This window comes from Xyrauchen texanus, chromosome 14 (genome assembly GCF_025860055.1).
Source record: "Xyrauchen texanus isolate HMW12.3.18 chromosome 14, RBS_HiC_50CHRs, whole genome shotgun sequence".
In the NCBI taxonomy this organism is placed as follows: domain Eukaryota; kingdom Metazoa; phylum Chordata; class Actinopteri; order Cypriniformes; family Catostomidae; genus Xyrauchen; species Xyrauchen texanus.
Window position 1 is genome coordinate 28905559 of NC_068289.1, and position 22698 is coordinate 28928256.

The window sequence follows — 22698 nt, forward strand, 5'->3', positions numbered from 1 at the left end:
CAGCAGACATCTGGATCAAGTGGGGAATGGGGGAGTTACTGTGAGATCAGAGTATTGTGTTTATTGAGGCACATTTGATGGACATGTCTGTTATCAGGGGGTATTTTATTTCTATTGCAGCCAGAGGGGACCATTGTGTTTGTGTGCATGTGTGTGACGGATTGTTTATGTCACATTTTAGTCTTGGTGTGATAATATACAAATGTGCATGTTTGTACATCTGAGCCCTATTGTAATTTTTTAGGAATTTCTGAGCGGGACCAGATGTGCTTTGTGCAGATGAGAAAAAGAAAGAGGAAATAAACAGAAAATCACATCTAACTCATATGAAAATAACACATTTCAGCAACTTAATATCCTCTGATAAGGGAACTAAATGCATATTTTCTACAGTTTTCATTTATGTTGCATTTCCACAAATGCAGCAATAATTTCAAATACACCTTTTTCTACCTGTTATTAGACCTGGCTGAAATTTAACAAAAAAACGTATTTTCTTTCTATACAGGATGATTGTCAGTACTGTATTGGAGTGATGGGAAATTTATTTGCTTTAAATTAATGACAATTTGGATATAATGAATATAACTTTACCATACAAAAAATCTGAATGTTCCTAAAATAAGCTTTAATTTTGGGTTGATATACGAAAAAGACATTTCTTCATGAGATTCATTCAACCAGAGATAAAGAAAGTGGAGTGGGAGCTATACGCACTAGATGGCAGTGTGGTTAGACCCAAAAAAAACAAAACAAAAACCAGACACCAAACATGTACAGGTCCTTCTCAAAAAATTAGCATATTGTGATAAAGTTCATTATTTTCCATAATGTAATGATAAAAATTAAACTTTCATATATTTTAGATTCATTGCACACCAACTGAAATATTTCAGGTCTTTTATTGTTTTAATACTGATGATTTTGGCATACAGCTCATGAAAACCCAAAATTCCTATCTCACAAAATTAGCATATCATGAAAAGGGTCTCTAAACGAGCTATTAACCTAATCATCTGAATCAACTAATTAACTCTAAACACCTGCAAAAGATTCCTGAGGCTTTTAAAAACTCCCAGCCTGTTTCAATACTCAAAACCGCAATCATGGGTAAGACTGCCAACCTGACTGCTGTCCAGAAGGCCATCATTGACACCCTCAAGCAAGAGGGTAAGACACAGAAAGAAATTTCAGAACAAATAGGCTGTTCCCAGAGTGCTGTATCAAGGCACCTCAGTGGGAAGTCTGTGGGAAGGAAAAAGTGTGGCAAAAACGCTGCACAACGAGAAGAGGTGACCGGACCCTGAGGAAGATTGTGGAGAAGGACCCGATTCCAGACCTTGGGGGACCTGCCGAAGCAGTGGACTGAGTCTGGAGTAGAAACATCCAGAGCCACCGTGCACAGGCGTGTGCAGGAAATGGGCTACAGGTGCCGCATTCCCCAGGTCAAGCCACTTTTGAACCAGAAACAGCGGCAGAAGCGCCTGACCTGGGCTACAGAGAAGCAGCACTGGACTGTTGCTCAGTGGTCCAAAGTACTTTTTTCAGATGAAAGCAAATTTTGCATGTCATTCGGAAATCAAGGTGCCAGAGTCTGGAGGAAGACTGGGGAGAAGGAATGATGGTCTGGGGTGCCATGTCAGCTGCTGGTGTTGGTCCACTGTGTTTTATCAAGGGCAGGGTCAATGCAGCTAGCTATCAGGAGATTTTGGAGCACTTCATGCTTCCATCTGCTGAAAAGCTTTATGGAGATGAAGATTTCATTTTTCAGCACGACCTGGCACCTGCTCACAGTGCCAAAACCACTGGTAAATGGTTTACTGACCATGGTATTATTGTGCTCAATTGGCCTGCCAACTCTCCTGACCTGAACCCCATAGAGAATCTGTGGGATATTGTGAAGAGAAAGTTGAGAGACATAAGACCCAACACTCTGGATGAGCTTAAGGCCGCTATCGAAGCATCCTGGGCCTCCATAACACCTCAGCAGTGCCACAGGCTGATTGCCTCCATGCCACGCCGCATTGAAGCAGTCATTTCTGCAAAAGGATTCCCGAGTATTGAGTGCATAACTGAACATAATTATTTGAAGGTTGACTTTTTTTTTTGTATTAAAAACACTTCTTTTATTGGTCGGATGAAATATGCTAATTTTTTGAGATAGGAATTTTGGGTTTTCATGAGCTGTATGCCAAAATCATCAGTATTAAAACAATAAAAGACCTGAAATATTTCAGTTGGTGTGCAATGAATCTAAAATATATGAAAGTTTAATTTTTATCATTACATTATGGAAAATAATGAACTTTATCACAATATGCTAATTTTTTGAGAAGGACCTGTATAGTTAACACTTTGAGTTTGACCATTTCTAAAGTTCAGACTTTAGATGAAGACGTTAATGTGTCAGAGTATAAATGTAGAAACACTCATGTATTGTTTGGCTGAATTCATTGCCGTTTTCTGTGGGCTTGGGGTTTTAATTTTACTGACACTTGTATGTTTTCATAGATAGACAGTGACACTGCCATAAACTGGGGAACATGAAATGCCATCTTGTCCATTTTTCAATACATATGATATCTCAAATAGTATCACTTGTTAAGGAGAAATGTGCTATTTGTAATATAAGTGATAAGTTTAAATTAAAAGATGAAGGCAAAGGATTTGGATCCCTATGCGGAGCACTTTATTAACCTAATTTAACAAAACAGTAAATCCAAATAAAGAGATGTAATCCAAAAAACAGAGCAAAATATATAAAACAGACACCAGTCCATTGAAGTGCACACAAATCCAAATTGAGATAAAAATAAAAAAAGGGAAGCAGGCAAAATCAATCCAAAAATACCATCTAGAATCACAGGGAAAATGCTCAGAAATACAAGTATAAACATACAATACTTTGCAATGAGTGCTAGTGAGAACATGGTATATCTATACGGTATGGTAAATATATACACATTGGCAGCCAAAAGTTTGTAATAATGTACAGATTTTGCTTTTATGGAAAGAAATTGGTACTTTTATTCACCAAAGTGGCATTCAACTGATCACAATATATAGTCAGGACATTTATAATGAGACAAATTACTATTACAATTTGAATTTTTTTACAGAACTTCTTAAATTCCTTCGAAGAGTTCTCATCAAAAAATCTTCCATGTGCAGCAATGACAGCTTTGCAGATCCTTGGCATTCTAGCTGTCAGTTTGTTCAGATACTCAGGTGACATTTCACCCCACGCTTCCTGTAGCATTTGCCATAGATGTGGCTGTCTTTTCAAGCACTTCTCACACACCTTACAATCTAGCTGATCCCACAAAAGCTTAATGGGGTTAAGATCCATAAAACTATTTTCCAATTATCTGTTGTCCAATGTCTGTTCTTTGCCCACTCTAAACTTTTCTTTTTCTTTTTCAAAAGTGACTTTTTCTTTGCAAATCTTACCATAAGGCTGGCACCCCTGAGTCTTATCTTTACTCTTGTACATCACAATGATACCGGTGTTGAGCAGGTAGAATTCAATGAAGCTCTCAGCTGAGGACATGTGAGGTGTCTATTTCTTAAACTATAGACTCTGATGTACTTATCCTCTTGTTTAGTTGTACATCTGGCCTTTCACATCTCTTTCTGTACTTGTTAGAGCCAGCTGTCCTTTGTCTTTGAAGACTGTAGTGTACACCTTTGTATGACATTTTCAGTTTTTTTGGCAATTGTAAAGCATTGTATAGCCTTCATTCTTTAAAACAATTATTGACTGACAGGTTTCTAGAGAAAGCCCTTTGTATTGTTTTTTGCCATTTTTGATCTAATACTGAGCTTAAGACATGCCAGTCAGTTGCATATTGTGGCAACTCAAAAACAAACACAAAGACAATTTTAAGCTTAATTTACTGAACCAAATAGCTTTCAACTGTGTATGATATAAGGGCAAGTGAGTTTCAAGGATAAGGTGTTGGAGTGATTGCTGCTAGGGGCTGTCTAGATTTATTCAAAAAGTAATTTTTTTAAATAGTGATGGTGCTGTTTTTTTACATCAGTAATGTCCTGACTATACTTTGTGATCAGCCGAATACCACTTTGTTGAATTGAAGTACCAATTTCCAACAGCTAAATATGTACATTATTCAAAAATTTTGGCTGCCAGTGTACACACACACACACACACACACATATATATATGTATGACACACATAGCATGCCAAATAGTTCAAGGTGTTGACTTGGCCTCCAAATTCCAACAAAAATTGTGGCAGGGGGCATTCGACAACTGTTTCGCATTGCATGCCCAAAGCCGAAGCAGCGTGTGAGTCTGAACTCCCCCCCAGTGCAAATGAATGGGCAACTAAAGTCAGATTGTCAGATTCATCAGCCAATCAGATTGATTTATTTGTTCTTGGTAGGTGTGATCTTTAGGATATGTCCCGGTCAAGGCCTTCTAGGTGGCCTTGAGTGAAGCAATCACGCTTTAAGTGCTGTATGTAATTTGAAAGTGAAGAGCGCGAGATCTTGCTGACAGTCGGCTGTTATCACTGCCACCAACACCATTGAGAAAGAGATCCTTATGTATTTAAAAACATGAGACATTCTGCATGACCATGTGATTGCTTAATTTATTAAACAGGAAAGGAGGACTGATTTTCACTTTAAGTAAATTGGTAAGTGCTTTTTGCATTGTTATAGCAACATCAGAGGTTTTCTAAGTGTAAATTAGGCTGCTTGACCATTCAGTGTCGGATCAAGTTTTGAAAAGTAGTGCTGCATTCCATTCAACTCGGAATGTCGGATTTTACAACTTCCTACAAAGTGCAATAGAATGGATCTTTACGTCAGAATTACAACTTGTAGGCTCATGCAGAAATTCTCAACTGCGCTTTCGCCGAGATGAAGGGGCATGAGGGTCCACACCAACATGTCGACACTCAGGGAGATATACAAAGTATACAAACATTCACTTCATTATGTAATATCGATAAATTAGTTTGTTTCCACATTACATGATATTAAAGCTTGTTTAAAAAATGCCTGCAGAAACAGGTGTATAAAACTTGGTAAATTATAATCTCTTTTGATAATCGTACACCTGAAGCACAAATGCTAGTGCTGCAGCATTGTTTATCAGTTGGGTTGCTAGGAGACATCTCTAATGAGAGTCAAACCCCTGCTAAGCTAATGGGAGCACTGCAGTTCAGAACATCAGGGAATGGAATGCATTTATGGTCGGAGATGTCAAGTAGGAATATCCCTCATCCAACTTGAATGGAACGCAGCATAACCGTGTACCCTGATGAAACGAAATGTATTGCAAGCAACATTTAAATTGCAAATATTATTAGATAGATTTTTCCAGGTATTATAGACCTCCTTGGTAGATTCATATGAAAACTTTTTGAATGCCTGTTCGGGAGACGTTCATTTCACAAAGCAGTCATGCTGCAGTTAAAATTGGGCTTGCTTGAGCATTAAATGTAATTTCAAGTTCTGGCTTTCGTATGCGGGTGTGTTTTTAAATTGTCAATTGGTATTACTAGTTAGCTGCTACATAATGTATGATGCCCAAAGGCATAGTGTGTCTTATTAATTGTGAAACTGTTTTCTTAATGGCAGGAATCACACTGAAGGCATAGACTTTAAATGCACGGCCCAGATGGGGTGGTTCTGTGGCGGTGAACTGCCTGAATCTTTTGATGTCTGACTGCTCTCTGAAGCTGTTCATGAGCAGATTATCTGGTGTGCTTTCTACTTCTTAAACAGTCACCCACTGCAGGGACGTCTGATGGTTCAAAAGACTATGGAAATAGGGGTTGTTGAATCCCAGAACACATTGAAAGGCAGTCATCTTTGTGGAGGCATTGACCAGTGAATTCTGCGTAGAGTCTGCCAATAATGTATATCAGCTCCAATCTTGTTGATTATTGCTGCTGTATGGTCGTAGATATCATGATGAAGTCAATAGCAATGTGGGAACAGGGGCGTCAGGGAATGGGAAATGGTTTCAGCTGGCTGGCCGGGAGCTGTTTAACTGATTTGGATTATGCACAAGTGTTACAGCCTTTGACAAACGTTACATTCGAAGTTAGGGTGGGCCACCAGAACTTTTACTAGTATTACAGTTCTTTGTATACCAGGGTGACCAGAACTTATTTCCCACATTGTAATTCTGCTATGAAGGTGAAAGTTTGCCACCTTAACTTCTTGTGTTGGCCCTTTAACAGAGACGTGAGTGGCGAGTTGAAATTGAGGATATAACTTCTGTAAAAATGTGTGGCACCAACGAAGAGTTGCAGATCTACAGTTGAAATCAGAAGTTTACATGCACCTCTGCCAAATACATTTAAACTCAGTTTTCTGAGTCAATTCCTGACATTTAATCGTAAAAGACATTCCCTGTCTTTGGTCAGTTAGGATCACTACTTTATTTTAAGAATGTGAAATGTTAGAATAATAGTAGAGAGAATTATTTATTTCAGCTTTTAGTTCTTTCATCACATTCCCAGTGGGTCAGATGTTTCCATACACATAGTATTTGGTAGCATTGCCTTTAAATTGTTTAACTTGGGTCAAACGTTTTGGGAAGCCTACCACAAGCATCTCACAATAAGTTGCTGGAATTTTGGCCAATTCCTCCAGACAGAACTGGTGTCACTGAGTCAGGTTTTAGGCCTCCTTGCTCACACATGCTTTTTAGGTTCTGCCCACAAACTTTTTTGTTTGATTGAGGTATGCTTGGTGTCACTGTCCATTTGGGGCGGAGTTTTGCATTTCTGGCAGATGTCTTGAGATGTTGCTTTCAATATATCATAAAAATGTTCCTTCCTCATAATGCCATCTATTTTGTGAATTGCACCCATCCCACCTGCAGCAAAGCACCCCACAACATGATGCTGCCCCCCACATGCTTTTTGGTCAGGATGGTGTTCTTCGGCTTGCAAGCCTCACCCTTTTTCCTTCAAACATAACAATGGTCATTATGGCCAAACAGTTAAATTTAAATTTTATTAGACCAGTGGAAATTTCTCCAAAAAGAAAGTTCTTTGTCCACATGTGCATTTGCAAACTGTATTCTGGCTTTTTAATGGCAGTTTTGAAGCAGTGGCTTCTTCCTTGCTGAGCAGACTTTAGGTTATGTCGATATAGGACTTGTCTTAATGTGGATATAGATACTTGTCTACATGTTTCCTTCAGCATCTTCACAAGGTCCTTTGCTGTTGTTCTGGGATTGGTTTGCACTTTTCGCACCAAACTACGTTCATCTCTTGGAGACAGAATGCGTCTCCTACCTGGGTGGTATGATGGCTGTGTGGTCCCATGGTGTTTATACTTGCATACTATTGTTTGCACAGATGAACATGGTACCTTACTGCATTTGGAAATAGCTCCCAAGGATGAACATGACGTGTGGTGTTCCACAATGTTTTCTTGGCTGATTTCTTTTGATTTTCCCTTGATGTCAAGCAAAGAGGCACTGAGTTTCAAGGTTGGCCTTAAACTACATCCACAGGTACACCTCCAATTCAGTACACCTCCTATCAGAAGCTAATTGTCTAAAGGCTTGACATCATTTTCTGTAACTTTCCAAGCTGCTTAAAGGCACAGTTAACTTAGTGGAATTGTGATATAGTCAATTCAAAGTGAAATGTTCTGTCTGTAAACAATTGTTAGAGAAATTACTTGTGTCTCAGATTAAGGACATTTCTGAGATCTAGTTTGGTGAATACCTTGGCATCATGTAACTGATCAAATTTTGCTGGGACTAAGGGCAGTGGGTTTGGGCCATGCGAGCGCTACCTGAGGATGGCGAGAGGGCAAGAGGCCGCTGTGCTAGTGGGGCGGCATTGTCGGGAGCAGCTGCAGCAGATGTGGGCTGCGAGGTGAATTGGACAAATTTGAGGATCTCTTTGCTTAATTTTCCGAAGAGTCTTCCTCTGCATCGTGTGTAGGAAGAAGGGATGCTTGAGAGGCAGGAACTGCATGTATATTATGAGTCTCTGTTGGATCCATAATGGGAAAAGTATTCTGTAAATCAGAAGATGAAGGCGAAGGATTTGGATCCATGTTGCGGAGCAATTTATTAACAGTAAATCCAAACAGGGCAAAGGATAAAAAAGCACCAGCCCAATAGAAGGGAAAACAAATCCAAATCAATAGACAAGATAAAACAATCAAAGCAGTCAGAAACAAAGTCTGGAATCACAGGGAAAACACTCACTGCAGTGCAGTGTAGAAACATACAATACTTCATAATGAGTGCTAGTGTGAACAGTGTATACACAAGCAGACTGATTAGTGAATGAGCAACAGGTGTTTTGAATGAAGTTCCATGTAATCAGTAATCAGGTGATGATGCCTCTGGTGGAGAAATGAAGGTACTGCAGTTGATGTGACAATAAGATTTGCGATCTTAAAGAAAATAAAATAGGAAATAAAATTCCCAAATAAAATGGGTAAAAAAAAAATAAAAATAAACATATTGAAGGAGGGCAATGAACCATCTAGGTTTACCATAAATAATATCCTAAAGTACTGCTATATGCTGTTCTGTTGTACATTTGACAAATAAAAAAATTACTTTGACAAGCTGGAAGGTTTTGATTTGAAGCTTTTGGTTTGTAGCTCTTGAGAGAACATACTGTAGGATTTCATAGTCAACCAACATCAACCCAGTATGGTGTCACCACTAGAGCCTACTCCTCTCTACCCAGAGGGAAAGTCCCCCATTTGATTTCTGTTAATAAAAAGATAAAAATTTCCACTATCAGCACTAGACATTTCTCACTGCCATTTAACTGGCGGAAAGTAATGATTTCTCAAGTCACTAACAGCCATCAATCTCTGCCATCAGAGAATGGAACACCTTGAGACCAGCCAAATGAACAGAATGCACCAAGATACAAGGCACAAAAGGTGATGTGTAACGAATGGTGGTCGGGTGTCACGAGGGAGGCCGGCTTATTCAGGTCATGAATTGTAAAACTGGGATGTTATTTCAGACCTTGAAATTCCACTAACCACTCTCAAACCTTTGACTCTTGGGAACTCTCCAAATATCCGCCCCATAATATGTTCAATCCACCATAACTGAAGTGAAAGTACCTTCTATATACATATACACATATACTGCAGACAATGGGGTCCAAAAGTCTGAGACCACATTGACAATGTAATTTAAAACAAATACAATTATATAGCATACAATTAATAAGAAATATTTAATAATCTGCACAATTTCTAGGTATATATATATATATATACCTAGAAATTGTGCAGATTATTAAATATTTCTTATATTTGGAGAAATATTACTTACAAACGTAGTGGTTTGTATATATATATACAAACCACTACGGACTCTTTTTATGAATCTCTCCTGGGCATCTCCTTCCCAATCATCTCCAATAAACCTCATATGTAAAGCTGAACAATTCATTAAAACTTCCTAAGCCTAATTTCACTGCATAAATGCATTACTTGTCCAGCATACCAGGCATGGACAAGTCCTGACAGAGGGAAGAGGAATCTTATTAAACACTTCCTCTAATCACTGGCTGATCTGAAACTTGTGGAACACTCTGGATATTCATTAGCTCTGCCTTCTCTTATGCTGTCGGCTTTAATTGCTAATGATCCTTTATGTGTGCACGCAGGTGCCTGACAAGATGCCGGACAAATTTAATTTACATTACAAAAAGGAGATTTCTGTATTATGGTGCTTAGAATTTCTGAAGTAATTTTTCCTGATGGTAGCTGGTTACAGTGGCTGGTTGAAGTATGTAGCTGCAATTTATTAAATTAGTTCCAGTCTCCAATCTGATTAAACAAGTGGTTTTCCAAGAGTGCTGATATTTAGTACAACAGCACTGGGGCGTTTCACGGTTTGTTTTTTTCCGCTTGCCTATGGTTGCAGCATTCCTGACTTGCCTGGAGAAAAGAGTGGGTTTATTGAAAATCTGAGGGGGAAATTCACTAAGAATGAATTGCACCCAGTAAAATCACTATATATTTGCACACTGCAGATCAGGTAACGTGTAAACAAAATCTGTACGTAATTTTCAGAGCGCAATTCCGATCTTGTTGGTTGGTTCTGAGCGATATACTGTATGTAATCACAGTGACCTGCACACTCTGCTGTGACTAAACAGCATCACTCCACTATTGTGATCCAAACACATGAATAATCTCTTTAAAATGCTGAAAATGCACTTGACTACACGCGCACATCGTTATATGCCAGGTTATAACACTTTTCTCCATCATTTGATCATTATTTGATTAATTACTGCTACCATGATTAATAGAAAATGCACACACACACATCTCTTTTTAATAAATTACAGTTTACCGTCTGCGTTCTTCAGGCAGTACAATTGCAGCACTGACTGAGCCTGCTTAAAGTAGATTGCAGGTGGTTGGTCAATTAGATGCATGTTTTTTGCTTTGAAATAAGCAAAGCGGCACAATTGTCTATGAATTTGCTTCAGAGCATCTGTGCTTTTGTTGTGTTTCTCTTACAAGTGAGTGTGAAGCAAGCAGGAAGTGGGAATTACAAAACCCAGATTGGATTGATTGGAGGAGTGATAACAGAAGCAGGGGAAATAAGGAAAATATAGCCTTTTCCAGTTTATGTGTTGCTTGTATGTGTGTTCATAAACATAATACATTTTAAAGTGCAGATATTTTCTGCTAATATACAGTCATGATACAGTAAATGAAGCTATTATGCATATTTTTGGCTAAAATACTAAGCATCTGTTATCTGTGCTGTTGCTGGGGGAAGCCTCCAATCCTTGGCCAACGTAGTTTTGCTGTATTAGCATGAAGGGCTTTGTGGGCCGAGTTAAAAGGGTCCTCCTGTGATCATAAAGTGAGACCTATAATTCATGTCTATCCATCAATGCCTGCTAATACACAAAGGCCCAGTCATTTGTGTCTGTGGCTTTGAAAGGTACTTGAAATAAAGACAAATCCTCTGCCAGTATTGACAGATGCAAGCTATTTTCATGCATATTATGTTCAAATGATGACGAATGTTTCCATATACAAATCAGACCAATCAGCTAAATGTGTGGCAAACAACATTTCTGATGTTGTGTGTGCAATGATACTTCTGCCGAATGGCCGCGATCTCCGCACATAGGACTGCGGCGTTCTTGCCCTTCACTGACATGAAGTGAACGCAGCGGAACTGGGGCATTCGCCTGGTGAATTGAATCGTATAGCCAATTCAGATAGTTCTGGCCAACCAGCGCGACGGGTTTGAAAGCAATAGCCATGCGTCCAAACTCCGGGCAAGGGGCACTAACGGAAGAATCTCATCCAATGTACCTGGGGGTGGGGCCTCGCGGCGGGGTGATGGCGACCGTAGGCACTGGCAGTGTTACCTGAAGAGAGAGGAAACTGCTCTTTTATTGACAATGTGGGTACCGCTGCCCATGCGGTGTGAGGCGACCATAAAAAAAAGGGGAACAAAGAAAATTCTCCTCCCGGATCCCCACTGGGGGGATGGAGTGGTGTGCTTACCAGCTCCAGAGTTCCAGCAGTCATCTCCTTCATCGGGTCTCCCATCTCAGGGGCACCTAGTAACCCTCTTGGGGGTCTTAGCGGTGGGTCGAGAGGCAGGGGGCGTCGCTCTCCTGCAGGGTGCTCTACGCCGGGGCCGAGAGCTTAGTTCAGGCCGGGGCGGAGCCGCTTGGACTTGTGGCCGCAGGAGTTTTGCTTCACCACAGAGAACTGCTGGGCGAAGTCCTCGACGGAGTCACCAGAAAGGCCAACCTGGGAGATGGGCACATTCAGGAAATGTGCCTTGTCCGCGTCCCTCATCTCATCCAAGTTCAGCCACAGGTGGCGCTCCTGGACCATGAGAGTGGACATCGTCTGCCCGAGTGCATGCGCCATGACCTTTGTCGCACACAGGGCGAGATCAGTTGCCGAGTGCAGTTCTTGTAGCACATTGGGATCAGAACTATCCTTGTGCAGATCTTTTAGTGCCTTGGCCTGATGGACCTGTAAGGCGGCCTGACCGACAGGGGCACTGTAGGCTTTGGTCGCCAGAGACGACGTAGTCCTACAGGCTCGGGTAGAGAGTGCCGGGCGACTCTGCTATGTGGCGGCGCTCAGCAGGCACAGGTGTGCCGCGATCAACTTATCCATCTGGGGAATCGCGGCATATCCCTCGGCCACTCCGCCATCGAGGGTAGTGAGAGCAGGCAAGCAGAAGGATCGGGTTCGGGCAGTGAAAGGTGCCTTCCACGACCTCGTCGGCTCGTCATGCACCTCCGGGAAGAACGGGACTGGCGTGGCCCCGAGCGGCGTGCTGACCCTAAGAACCAGCCATCAAGCCACAAGTACTCAGGGGCGGGTGGAGGGTTCCACTATAGCCTGATGCGTCTGACATCACCAAGGTGCTCACCAATGCAACAATCGGCATTTCTTCCAACCCGCAAGCTCCGAAAGAGACATCAGGCTTGTACTGAGGCGAGCTGCCTGTCTCATCCCAGAACTGAACAGGAGCAAACAAGCGAGTGGTCCATGGGGGATTACCTGGCAGAACCGTACCCATAGAAGCCCCCGAATTGCCTTCATCGTCAACCGGGGCGGCCTCATACCCGTAGGTAGAATGACCAGCGGAGGGTTTAGCTGAAGTGGCTTTCCCCCAGAAGAAAGTGAGAACATTAACCATCCACAAACACTTCCTCAATGTGATTACTGCCCAGACACGTAAGGCAGTGATCGTGGCCATCAGAGGTGGAGAGGTAACGACCGCACCCAGGAAATACACAGAGACGGAAAGGAATTTTTAAAAAGACGTTCAACGTCAATGTGTTTGTTCTAATAGAGGAAACAATACTCTTTAGAGGAGAAATACACTCTTTTAGCGCTATCAAAGTGCCCAATACCGAATGGGGCATTGCTCTGCACTAAGCGTGTAGATAGAAAGAAAGCCGCTGGAATGCGCCATATATCCATCAGCAAACGATTCTTTAGAGGTGAATTGGAACAGCAGATTCAGCTCGCTGATACTTGCTTAGCTTTGAAGAAAAAATCTGAATGAACTCTGCATTCCAGCTCCCTTTTAATCCCGTATGTCCGGGGGAGTGGCATGCAAATTCTACTAGCCAATTCTCATTGGCCTTTTCACAAAGATTTGAAGGTGTTTTGTCACTACATCGACACAACTTTGAGTGAGTGACAGAAGGGGAACCTCAGATATAGGAATACACTTAGGAATACATAATTTAGGAATATACAATATGACACTATATGGGCAAACATATATACAAAGCTCCTTAACAAGTTAGACTAGCCCAAAAAGACACACTAGACATCCTGGTTCTTGAATCACGCTCACAGCCTTAAAGAAACACAGCAACCAATAACCTGACAGAGTGCTAATGGGTCTTTCTAATGAAAGAACAGTGTGTGTACTCTTTGTTTTGTGAAACAGCTCTATTCTGAAGAAATGAATATGGCATCAGGCTGCTCAGTTGTTTAATGGAAAAAGGTTTCCATTAAACAACATTGTCAGATGTATGTACTTTTTGGAAGTGTTCTAAAGCACTAATCAAGGGTATAATCACCCTTCACTGATTCTTTATTACTGCTCATGAATATAACTGTTATCTAAATTTTAAATACTATGCCAAACATGTATGCATTTTTCAAAGTAAACCATAATACGTCCAAAAAGAAGCACTGGATCAGACAGATGTTGTGTTCTTAGATGTTGATTTGTCACTTCTCCATGACTGCATCACAATGCACAGAAATGCAAATCTGCATCAAATAATATAAAACTTTTCACTTGGATGTACCGTTGTCTTTACAAATGTAACAGATGTTTTGCTTCAGTCCTCTGATGACTAATGAATCAAAGTAAATATGATTGTAATTTTAATTAATTTCAAACCCATCCCCGAAGTCATACATGAAAAACTGATGGATGCAGACCACAAGCTCGCAATAACATGATTACTTCACCATGATTACTTCACCATGATTACTTCACCATTTGTGATTCACAAATCAGTGTTTGTTCAGAGTGTTTGAACAAAATAATAACCAAATAATCTGGTTTTTATTTGTTGCACATCAGCTTGAACTGGTTTAGCTACAATTAAGGACAGTCATTGAATTACTCTTTATAAAAGCCACCTGTATTTTTAGAGAGCAATCACAATCTAGCACTCTATCTTTGGATTGCCCTCATTTGTGTTTGAAGCACCTGTAAAATAGGCAATTTAAAAGGTGGAACTGTGGATCAGTCAATTGTGTCTGAGGGATAACCGTTCTGGCCATGTGAAGATGTCTGAAGCTTGACAGCTTGGTGGATTGAAGGGGTACACAGAACATGTCATTTACTTTGAGTGTGAAAATGACAGAGAGAGAGAGAGAGAGAAATAGAGAGAGAGTGAGTGAGAGAGAGGAAACCGGGTGCTTCTCACACAGGTTTACTTGTTCAGTTTGTCCTAACATATATTAACATTGAAAACCGTCATGGTTACTGTTGTAACCTCCGTTCCCCGATGGAAGGAATGAGACGTTGGGTCGATTGTAGTGACACAAGGGGTCTCTTCTGAGAGCCTAGCCTACCTCTGAACTTGAGAAAAGGCCAATGTCAAATTGACAGACAGAATTTGCATGTCTCGCCCCCGGACATACGAGTATAAAGGGGAGCAGGCGAGTGTCTGTCAAACAGGTTTTCAATGAGGAGCCGAGAATAAGTTTACAGCGTATTACAGTGGTAGGGATAGTGACGTGGAAAGGGGAACACAATGTCTCGTTCCTTCCATCGGGGATCGGAGGTTACAACAGTAACCATGACGTTTCCCCTTCTGTCAATCACTCGACGTTGTGTTGATTGTAGTGACACAAGGGGTCCCACTTAAAAACGGCATGCACTACCCACGTTACGTGACTGCTGAGCCAGGTGCAAGCAGGCTGCTGCGTGCTAGAAGCAGCTGGGTTGGCTGCACGTAACCCTCCCCAACGCCCCCCAAAAAGGTGTCATTCACCGTCTTAGGTTTCCAGTACCCATACGGGAACAGGCGACATGACTTGTATGAGAGCCAGCCGGCCAGCTGTTTCTCGTCATAGAGTTAAAAAGCGACTGGGGGTATCTTAACGCTATAGATGCATCTGGGAAGTCATCCTTTTCTGTTCCTATTCTTTTAGGGGGAAAAGGCCCTGCAGAGACCACAACCTGCCTAGACTAGGGGGAGGTAACTTGTGGCTAATACACATGGGGGTTGTCAAGCCACCCATGGACATTGTGTGGTGGTAGGTCCTGCCTGAAGAGGGAGGAAATGCTACAGACACGGCGACTAGGGGCAGTGAGGACTGCCCAAGGGAGATGAGGGTCATGCCAACAGGGAGACCATACAGCGGATAATACATCACAGGGAGTTGCTTGAAGCAGGAACTATGTCTGTGGAGCCCAAGCCCAACACGGAGCACTCGACTCGTGTTGGGTCTGGCGGTGAATTTCTCAGCTGAATTCGCTGGCCAGAGGGTTAGGGAGGAAGAGCATCCAGGAAGCAAGTGCTTAGTGGCTAACCTCGGAAAGAAGGCACACTGGATATACTTGGTGAAGGGCGCAAGGTGCAAGCAGAATACCCGGTCGGCTGTTCGGTATTACAGAGTTCTACTGGCTTGGACCTGACAAAACAATGGACGAGACCAACACAACCATGAGGATGTAGAAACTTTCAAATGTGTTGGATGTTGCCCAACCTGCTGCTCTGCAGATGTCTGCTAGGGAGATGTCATGGGTGCGATGGAAGCGACGGCGATCAGGAGGGTCGTCTTCAAACAGAGGACTTTGAGCTCGACTGAATCAAGCGGCTCGAAGCGGGGTCTCTGAAGGCCTGAGAGGACCACTGAGAGATCCCAGGAGGGCAACAGGCTTGGCCGGGAAGTGTTCAACCTCCGTGCACCTCTTAAAGAACCTGATAATCAAGTCACACTTACCAAGGGACTTGCCGTCCAAGGCATCGTGGTGGGCTACGATAGCAGCAACACACCTTCAAGGCGGAGGGAGACAGCATCCCCTCCAACCTCTACTGCAGGAATTAAAATACTGACCAAACTGTGCATCTCTGTGGGTCTTCAGATCTGGAAGAGCACCAATTTGCGAACAGATGCCACTTGAGGGTGTAAAGCTGCCTGGGGGAGCTCTGGCTTGGTTGATAATGTCTACGACTGCAGGTGGTAGACCGCTTAAGTCTTCCACGTCCCATACATGGGCCAGACATGGAGGTTCCAGAGGTCCATCCTCTGGGGAATTTGCCAGGGAGGTGCTGTCGCGAGGAGCTTGAGATCCGAGAACCAGGTCCAAGTGGGCCAGTAAGGAGCCACTAAGGTGACCTGTTCTTCATACTCCCTGACCTTGCACAGCAAGGGCCTGCAAGGGCCTCCCAGGGCCTGCTGTGTGCACGTCTGTGCCGAGAGAGGCCTCCGTTAGGGAGTACCAGAGCGGGCAGTGGGAGTTGTCCTGGGAGGCAAAGAGATCTACCTGTGCCCTGCCGAAGCGGTCCCAGATCAGCTGGATCAGCTGAGCGAGACCACTACACGTCTGGACACCTGCTGTAGGGGGACTCATGTCCACAGAAAACAGAGGTCTGTCCAAGGGTTGAAAGTCTGATGGCAGGAAGGGGTGATTAACACATGGTATGTGCCGCAGCGCCATGCCATCTCGGGACTCGAGTCTGAAGCGGTCTAATATGCATGAACCTGAGAGGCGCAACCGCGGCTGAGGATGCCATATGCCCCAGGAGCCTCTGGAACTGTTTGAGAGGAACCGCTGTGTCTGGCTTGAAGTCAGCGAGGCACCTGAGCACTGACTGCGCGCGCTCAGTTATGAGGCACGCTGACATTGAGACTAACTCCAAGCCGGGAAAAGAGATGCTCTGAACCGGAGAGAGCTTGCATTTTTACCAATTGACCTGAATCCCAAAATGGCTGAGATGCGTGAGCACCTGGTCCCTGTGGATGCATAGGTACTCTCGAGTCTGTGCTAGGATGAGCCAGTCGTCGAGGTAGTCGAATATGCGTATTCCCACTTCCCGTAGCAGGGCAAGGGCTAATAATAGGTAATAATGCGTCGGGAGGCAGAAGCGCCTCCCGAGGCTTGGGTGCTGAGAAATACTCAAAGTACTTACCTTGCTCCGTGCACCCGGTGCGTTTTCAGAACTCGTCAGCCCTGTCCTGCCGGGGCTGTACAGTCGCGGGTCCGGAGGCAAGATGACTACATCCACGGAGCCGGGACTGTAAGACATTGGTGCCGAGGTGCCGTAAGAACGGTGCGCAGTGGATAGATAACCCAGGAAGTGAGGAAATCGCTCTTTTATTAACAATGTGGGTACCATAGCCCAAAGGGGGTGCAACAATGAAGAATAAGGATAACAAGGGTTTTCATCCCGGTCCTCCACTGGGGGAAGAGTGGTCTTGGTACCTACTCCGGAGCGAACATCTGACTGCCCAAGTCTTCCATCTCAGGGGCGCTTAGGAGCTTTACAGGTCCTATAGGGGGTCCTGGAGACGGGGGGCGTACACTGTCTGAAAGGTGCTCGATGCTGGGGCTAAGAGCCAGGCCCGTTTGAAGTGGAGCTGCCTGTGGTTTAGTTGAAGGGGGACACCCTCGGTGGGCAGACGGGGTGCGGGCTGCGTTGAGGCAGCGGAGTGGCATGATGTGAGATATAGCTTCCGTCTACCTCTTCACAGCCGAAAACTGCTGGGCGAAGTCATCGCCTCTTTTGACGGCATGGCTATGATCAGCGCCCTGGCCTGATGAACCAATCGAGTAGCCGTGAGGGGGGTGGGGGGCCCGGGAAAGCATAGCGGACATCCATGCGTCAGGCTCAGTCTGGGCGAGCAGACCCGAAGGTGGCCGCCCAGATGAGTCATCAGCATCAGATGCCGCTGTGACACTCTCTGATGCAGCGGCAAAATCGTCATCCAATTCTGGGGGCTCAAAGGAGAATGCCGGCTAGCCGCGAGGAGAGTCGCACTCATCCCGAGCTTGGACGGAAGCAAGCAAGCATGTTGGGTGGCGGGTGGTTCGTGGGGATTTACCCGGCGAAACTGAGACTGTCGTCATACCTGAATCGCCTTCATCGCCAGCCGGGTCGTCCTCAATACCGTGGGAAGAAGGAACGATGCGCGGGGGCGGCTGAATTGGCTTTCTCTCATGAGAAAAGAAAGCCACGACTGCAATGTTGCCATGGCTATGTTCTCGAACTGAGAACATGAACCATTCATAAAACGCTATCTACATGTGATCGCAGCCCAGGCACGCGAGGCAGCTTTTATGACCATCAGAAGTAGAGAGAAATTGACCGCATCCAGGAACTACACAGATGCGTAAGGGCATCTTGCAAAAGACGCGTCTTGAAAAGGACGTTCAACGCCTGCTGTGTATTGCTCTTTTATGAATGGAAACTCAAACTATTTTAGAGGAAATAAATCTTTTAGGAGGAGAAACACTCTTTCATGCAATGAAAGCACTGTCCAAGTGCCCAGGGGCGTGGAATACAGAGAGGAGAACTCCGCTGGAATGCGCCGTAGATCCAACAGCAGTGCTTATCGCCAGTAGAGATGAGTGGAACAGTGGTAAACTCAGCTTTGCTGTTGCACAACCGCTCGGCTCTGAAGAAAAAATATGTCTGACAGACGCTCCCCTTTATACCGTATGTCCAGGGGCAGGACATGCAAATTCTGCCTGCCAATTTGACATTGGCCTTTTCTCAAGTTCAGAGGTGCGTAAGGCTCTCAGAAGAGATTCTTTGTGTCACTACAATCAACACAACGTTGAGTGAGTGACAGAAGGGGAATGCAAAAGTCATAATGTAAATTGTGAGGAGCCACTGGTTTCATTGGCTTCTCTCTCTAACTCTCTCTTACTCTCTCTACATTTTCAAAAATTATAAATATGTGTTGCTGATGTGTTTGTGAGTAAGAGTGTAAGAGAGGCAAAATACTGTTATCTACAGAGACATCTGACCCTTATCTTCTTTCAAAAGACATTTGATGTTTGTCTGCGGAAGAAGCTAATTTGCCTCCTATGAAGGAGGTGCCTTATTTTTCTCTAAGTTGGCATGCGAAATGGGTTACGGCTTCTCACAGTAATAATCCGATGAGTCATCTTTACCTGTGCATCACAGCTTCATGAAAGAGTAAATATAGAAATAGAACAAGATGGAGAACTGTACTAATTAACATGGTTCATCCTGTTTGCTGATTTCCCTGAAATTTAGGGAAGATACATGACAGGCTGTAATCATGCTATCATGGTTCAGCAATACCTGAAAAAAAGTTTCAAAGCATTATAAAATAATTTAGTTTTAAACTAGAGTTTTATTAGTTAGGGTTGGTCTGAAATTTAATTGAACTTTCTTAATTTTACAGTTTCAGAGTAATTCTCCCAGGACACTGGGACTAAAAATGTGTATGTTCAAAATATATTACTGAAACAATTCACATATTAAAACAAATAAATAAATAAGTGAAATATGTTAAACTAGCCTAGGTTGGCCTTAACTGGTTTAATCTGGTCTCCCAACCTGACCAAACTGTTGTTCAGCCAGTTCATCTAGTCAGCCAGCTGGTTTTTCAGTCTGTCCAGCAGGGACTAGCAAACCATCTTAGTCTTTTTTATCAGGGAATAACAAATAATGCAATAGCTTACCTGTTTAAGCTTTTTCAGGTCTTCATCCAACTCAAGATTGTCCAAAATTACAGCAACAAAAAGACTCAGAAGGATCTGGAAGAGAAGAAATGTATATTAAACTTATCTTACATTACAATTTGCCATGTAACAAATATATATATATATATATATATATATATATATATATATATATATATTTTTTTTTTTTTTTTTAAACATTTAGATTTTTGTCTGGTTGAAGCAAATTATGTATTTAATGACATAAGATATTTTTTCATTGGTCACTCATCTTTGATATGACCAACCCAGTCTCAGTCTCATTTTAATAGATAAACCGAATGTAGCCTCAATATTCTCTGTGATACATCCTCTTTAGGTGGATTTTGCTGATGGAGTGATGTTGACAGAAAATGCACACACATAAATCCTGTCCCAAAAATATTCTAATCACAAAATAGTTTGCTGCATCATCATTCTATAATCATAAAGAACAATGTAAGGGGTAGATTTACACTCAGGACATCAAACATATCATGTTGTAGCATGAATCAAAACAAATATATATAATTTCCAAAAGATATGTAGATAAGATATTTAAATGTACTAATATTAGGGATATCATAAAATATAGATATATTGATTATTGATCGGCATGTGCAAAAGTTTTAGGCAATTGTGAAAAATGTTGCATAGTGAGGATGTCTTAAACAATAATTACATAAATAGTTTTCATTAATCACATAATGTCATACAAAGTCCAGTAAACATAAAAAGATAAATCAATATTCGGTATGATCACCTTTGCCTTTAAAACAGCACCAATTCTCCTAGGTAAACCTGAAACAAAATGTCTTGGTTGTTGGCAGACAGGATGTTCTAAGCTTCTTGGAGAATTTGCCACAGTTCTTCTATCCTCTATCTTCTGTCTCTTTATGTAATCTCAGACTGACACAATGTTCAGTGGGGGGCTTTGTGGGGGCCATGACATCTGTTGCAGGGCTCCCTGTTCTTCTATTCTAATCTTTTCTATTTCCAAAAGTAATGTTTGGAGTCTAACATTTATATCTCCTATTTACACACTAAAGCTGAAGATATAAATAACCATCTTAAGACAAATGCTATTGTGAAAACATCTTATATGCCTAAGACTTTTGCACAGTATATAATTTACTGAAGCATACACATACACATACACATACACATACACGTACACACACAAACACAGGACAAGCTGAAGCAGCACAGGAGATGGTAGTCCAAATGGACTAAAGTTTAGTACTTCTTCAAGAATGAACAAAGTGACGTTGATGAGTTTGCTTGCACTGCAGGTTAGTGAGAGTGGTGTAACTGCGCAAACTGAACAATTAGAAATGGCCAAATGTATTATGCAATTTCTCTGTATGTAGGTCTTTTGTTCAAGCTGTCAAACCACAAAATTACATACTTGTAACTGAAAATACATTGTATATGAAAGAAACATAAAAAATATATCATCCAGTGATGGTTACAGTAAATAATCTTTGTCCATTGATGATGATTTGGGTCTAATTTAATGCAAAACTCTGTGAGTTGCGCTCAGTGGCATTTCAGAATGTTGACACTGAGCTTTGGCAGTGTGTGTGTACCTTTTGTAGAAAATAAACTATTGTTTTGAATTTTCACGCACCATGTCATTCGCCAGACATGTCCAGTCAGGGGCGAAAATTTCATCAAAATGTTGGGGGGGACAATAAACATAACAATTCTCAAGAGCAATATTTGAAGGGGACACCAAGTTTTTTTTTGTTGTTGCCCCGTTTGCATTTGTATTATTTTATTTCTTAAACAATTATTTTAAGAATATATCATTATATTATTTACAATACACATATTTTAATTATATTTTAGGGGGGGACAACCCTCAGATGGGGGTGTCCTGAACCCCGACTCCCAGCGATTTCCGCCTATGCGTCCAGTGTGCGACCCCCTTTAATTTACCCTGCCGCTCACACTTTACCAAAGTTGTCTTGAGAAATATGTCTGAAGAGACAAATACTATTGTGCAATGAGCAGTCCTACTTATATTTGAAAAAAATCCCAATATATATCGATAATCATTGGAAAACCTTTCTGATTATCGATGGGTGAAAAAGGCATCGATTCCAAGCCTAACTACTATATTAGATTATTTTATATTTAATGGTTTAACCCATATCTAACAAAGCTGACTGAGTCTTGAAAAATAAATTAAATACATTGTGCCTTTTCTCTTCATTATGTTTTCTTTGTTCATGACAGGAAATGATTAAATGATTCAGCTGTGTTTTGATTACATGCTCGGTCTGTTCTGTCATTAGTGTGCGCTCTCATTCAAATGTCATATTTAAACGCCTCACTCACTCAAACTTGTCAGAAGTCAAACAAAAGAAAAAAACAATTTTTAAGACCATACTGCAATTATATCCAGAGTACATTCTGTTCTCAATAGAGGACATTTCTAAGAAATGGTTAAAAATAATTTATATCTGAGACGTTCATGAGTGAAATGTTCAATTGCCAATAAAAAGCTCCAATGTGAGGTTCAAAAGAAAAAGAATAGAAAGAACAGAAAAAAAACAATAGCTAATTGTTTGCTATAATATCTGTGACTGGGGCTGTATCGTGGCTGTGAAAAAACCCAAGAATGTGTTTATTTAGGATAAAAATAAGGGTGAAGGGAGAAGTTTGGTGCCTGTTTATTTCATGTCTGGAATTTTTTTTTATTTTCTTTTATTCCAAACATGAAATAAACAGGCACCAATCATGCTTTCTTAAGCAACTCTTGTTATGGTTCTCTCTCTCTCTTGGAGGTTAGAAGGCAGCAAAATATTTATCCACATCCACTCTATACACTATTTGCATCACAGTGAGTTTTGCAGGTTGCAAGCAGTGTTCCCTCTAGGAACTGAATGTTATACTAGGTCCTAACCAAGTGCAATCTGTTAATCTGAATTTTTGACATAACCAGATGAGACAGCTACAAGCCACAAGCAACATTTTTATGGATGATTGGTTTC

At 42.0% G+C, this 22698-nt stretch overlaps 1 protein-coding gene across 1 annotated transcript in view; it reads right to left on the reverse strand.

Annotated features, from left to right (window-relative positions):
• LOC127655031 (sodium leak channel NALCN) overlaps nt 1–22698 on the reverse strand; it is a 162416-nt gene that overhangs the window by 41784 nt on the left and 97934 nt on the right. Inside the window, exon 17 of the mRNA XM_052142622.1 lies at nt 19682–19756. Coding sequence (XP_051998582.1) covers nt 19682–19756 — 75 coding nt within the window. The remainder of the gene's footprint in view (nt 1–19681; nt 19757–22698) is intronic.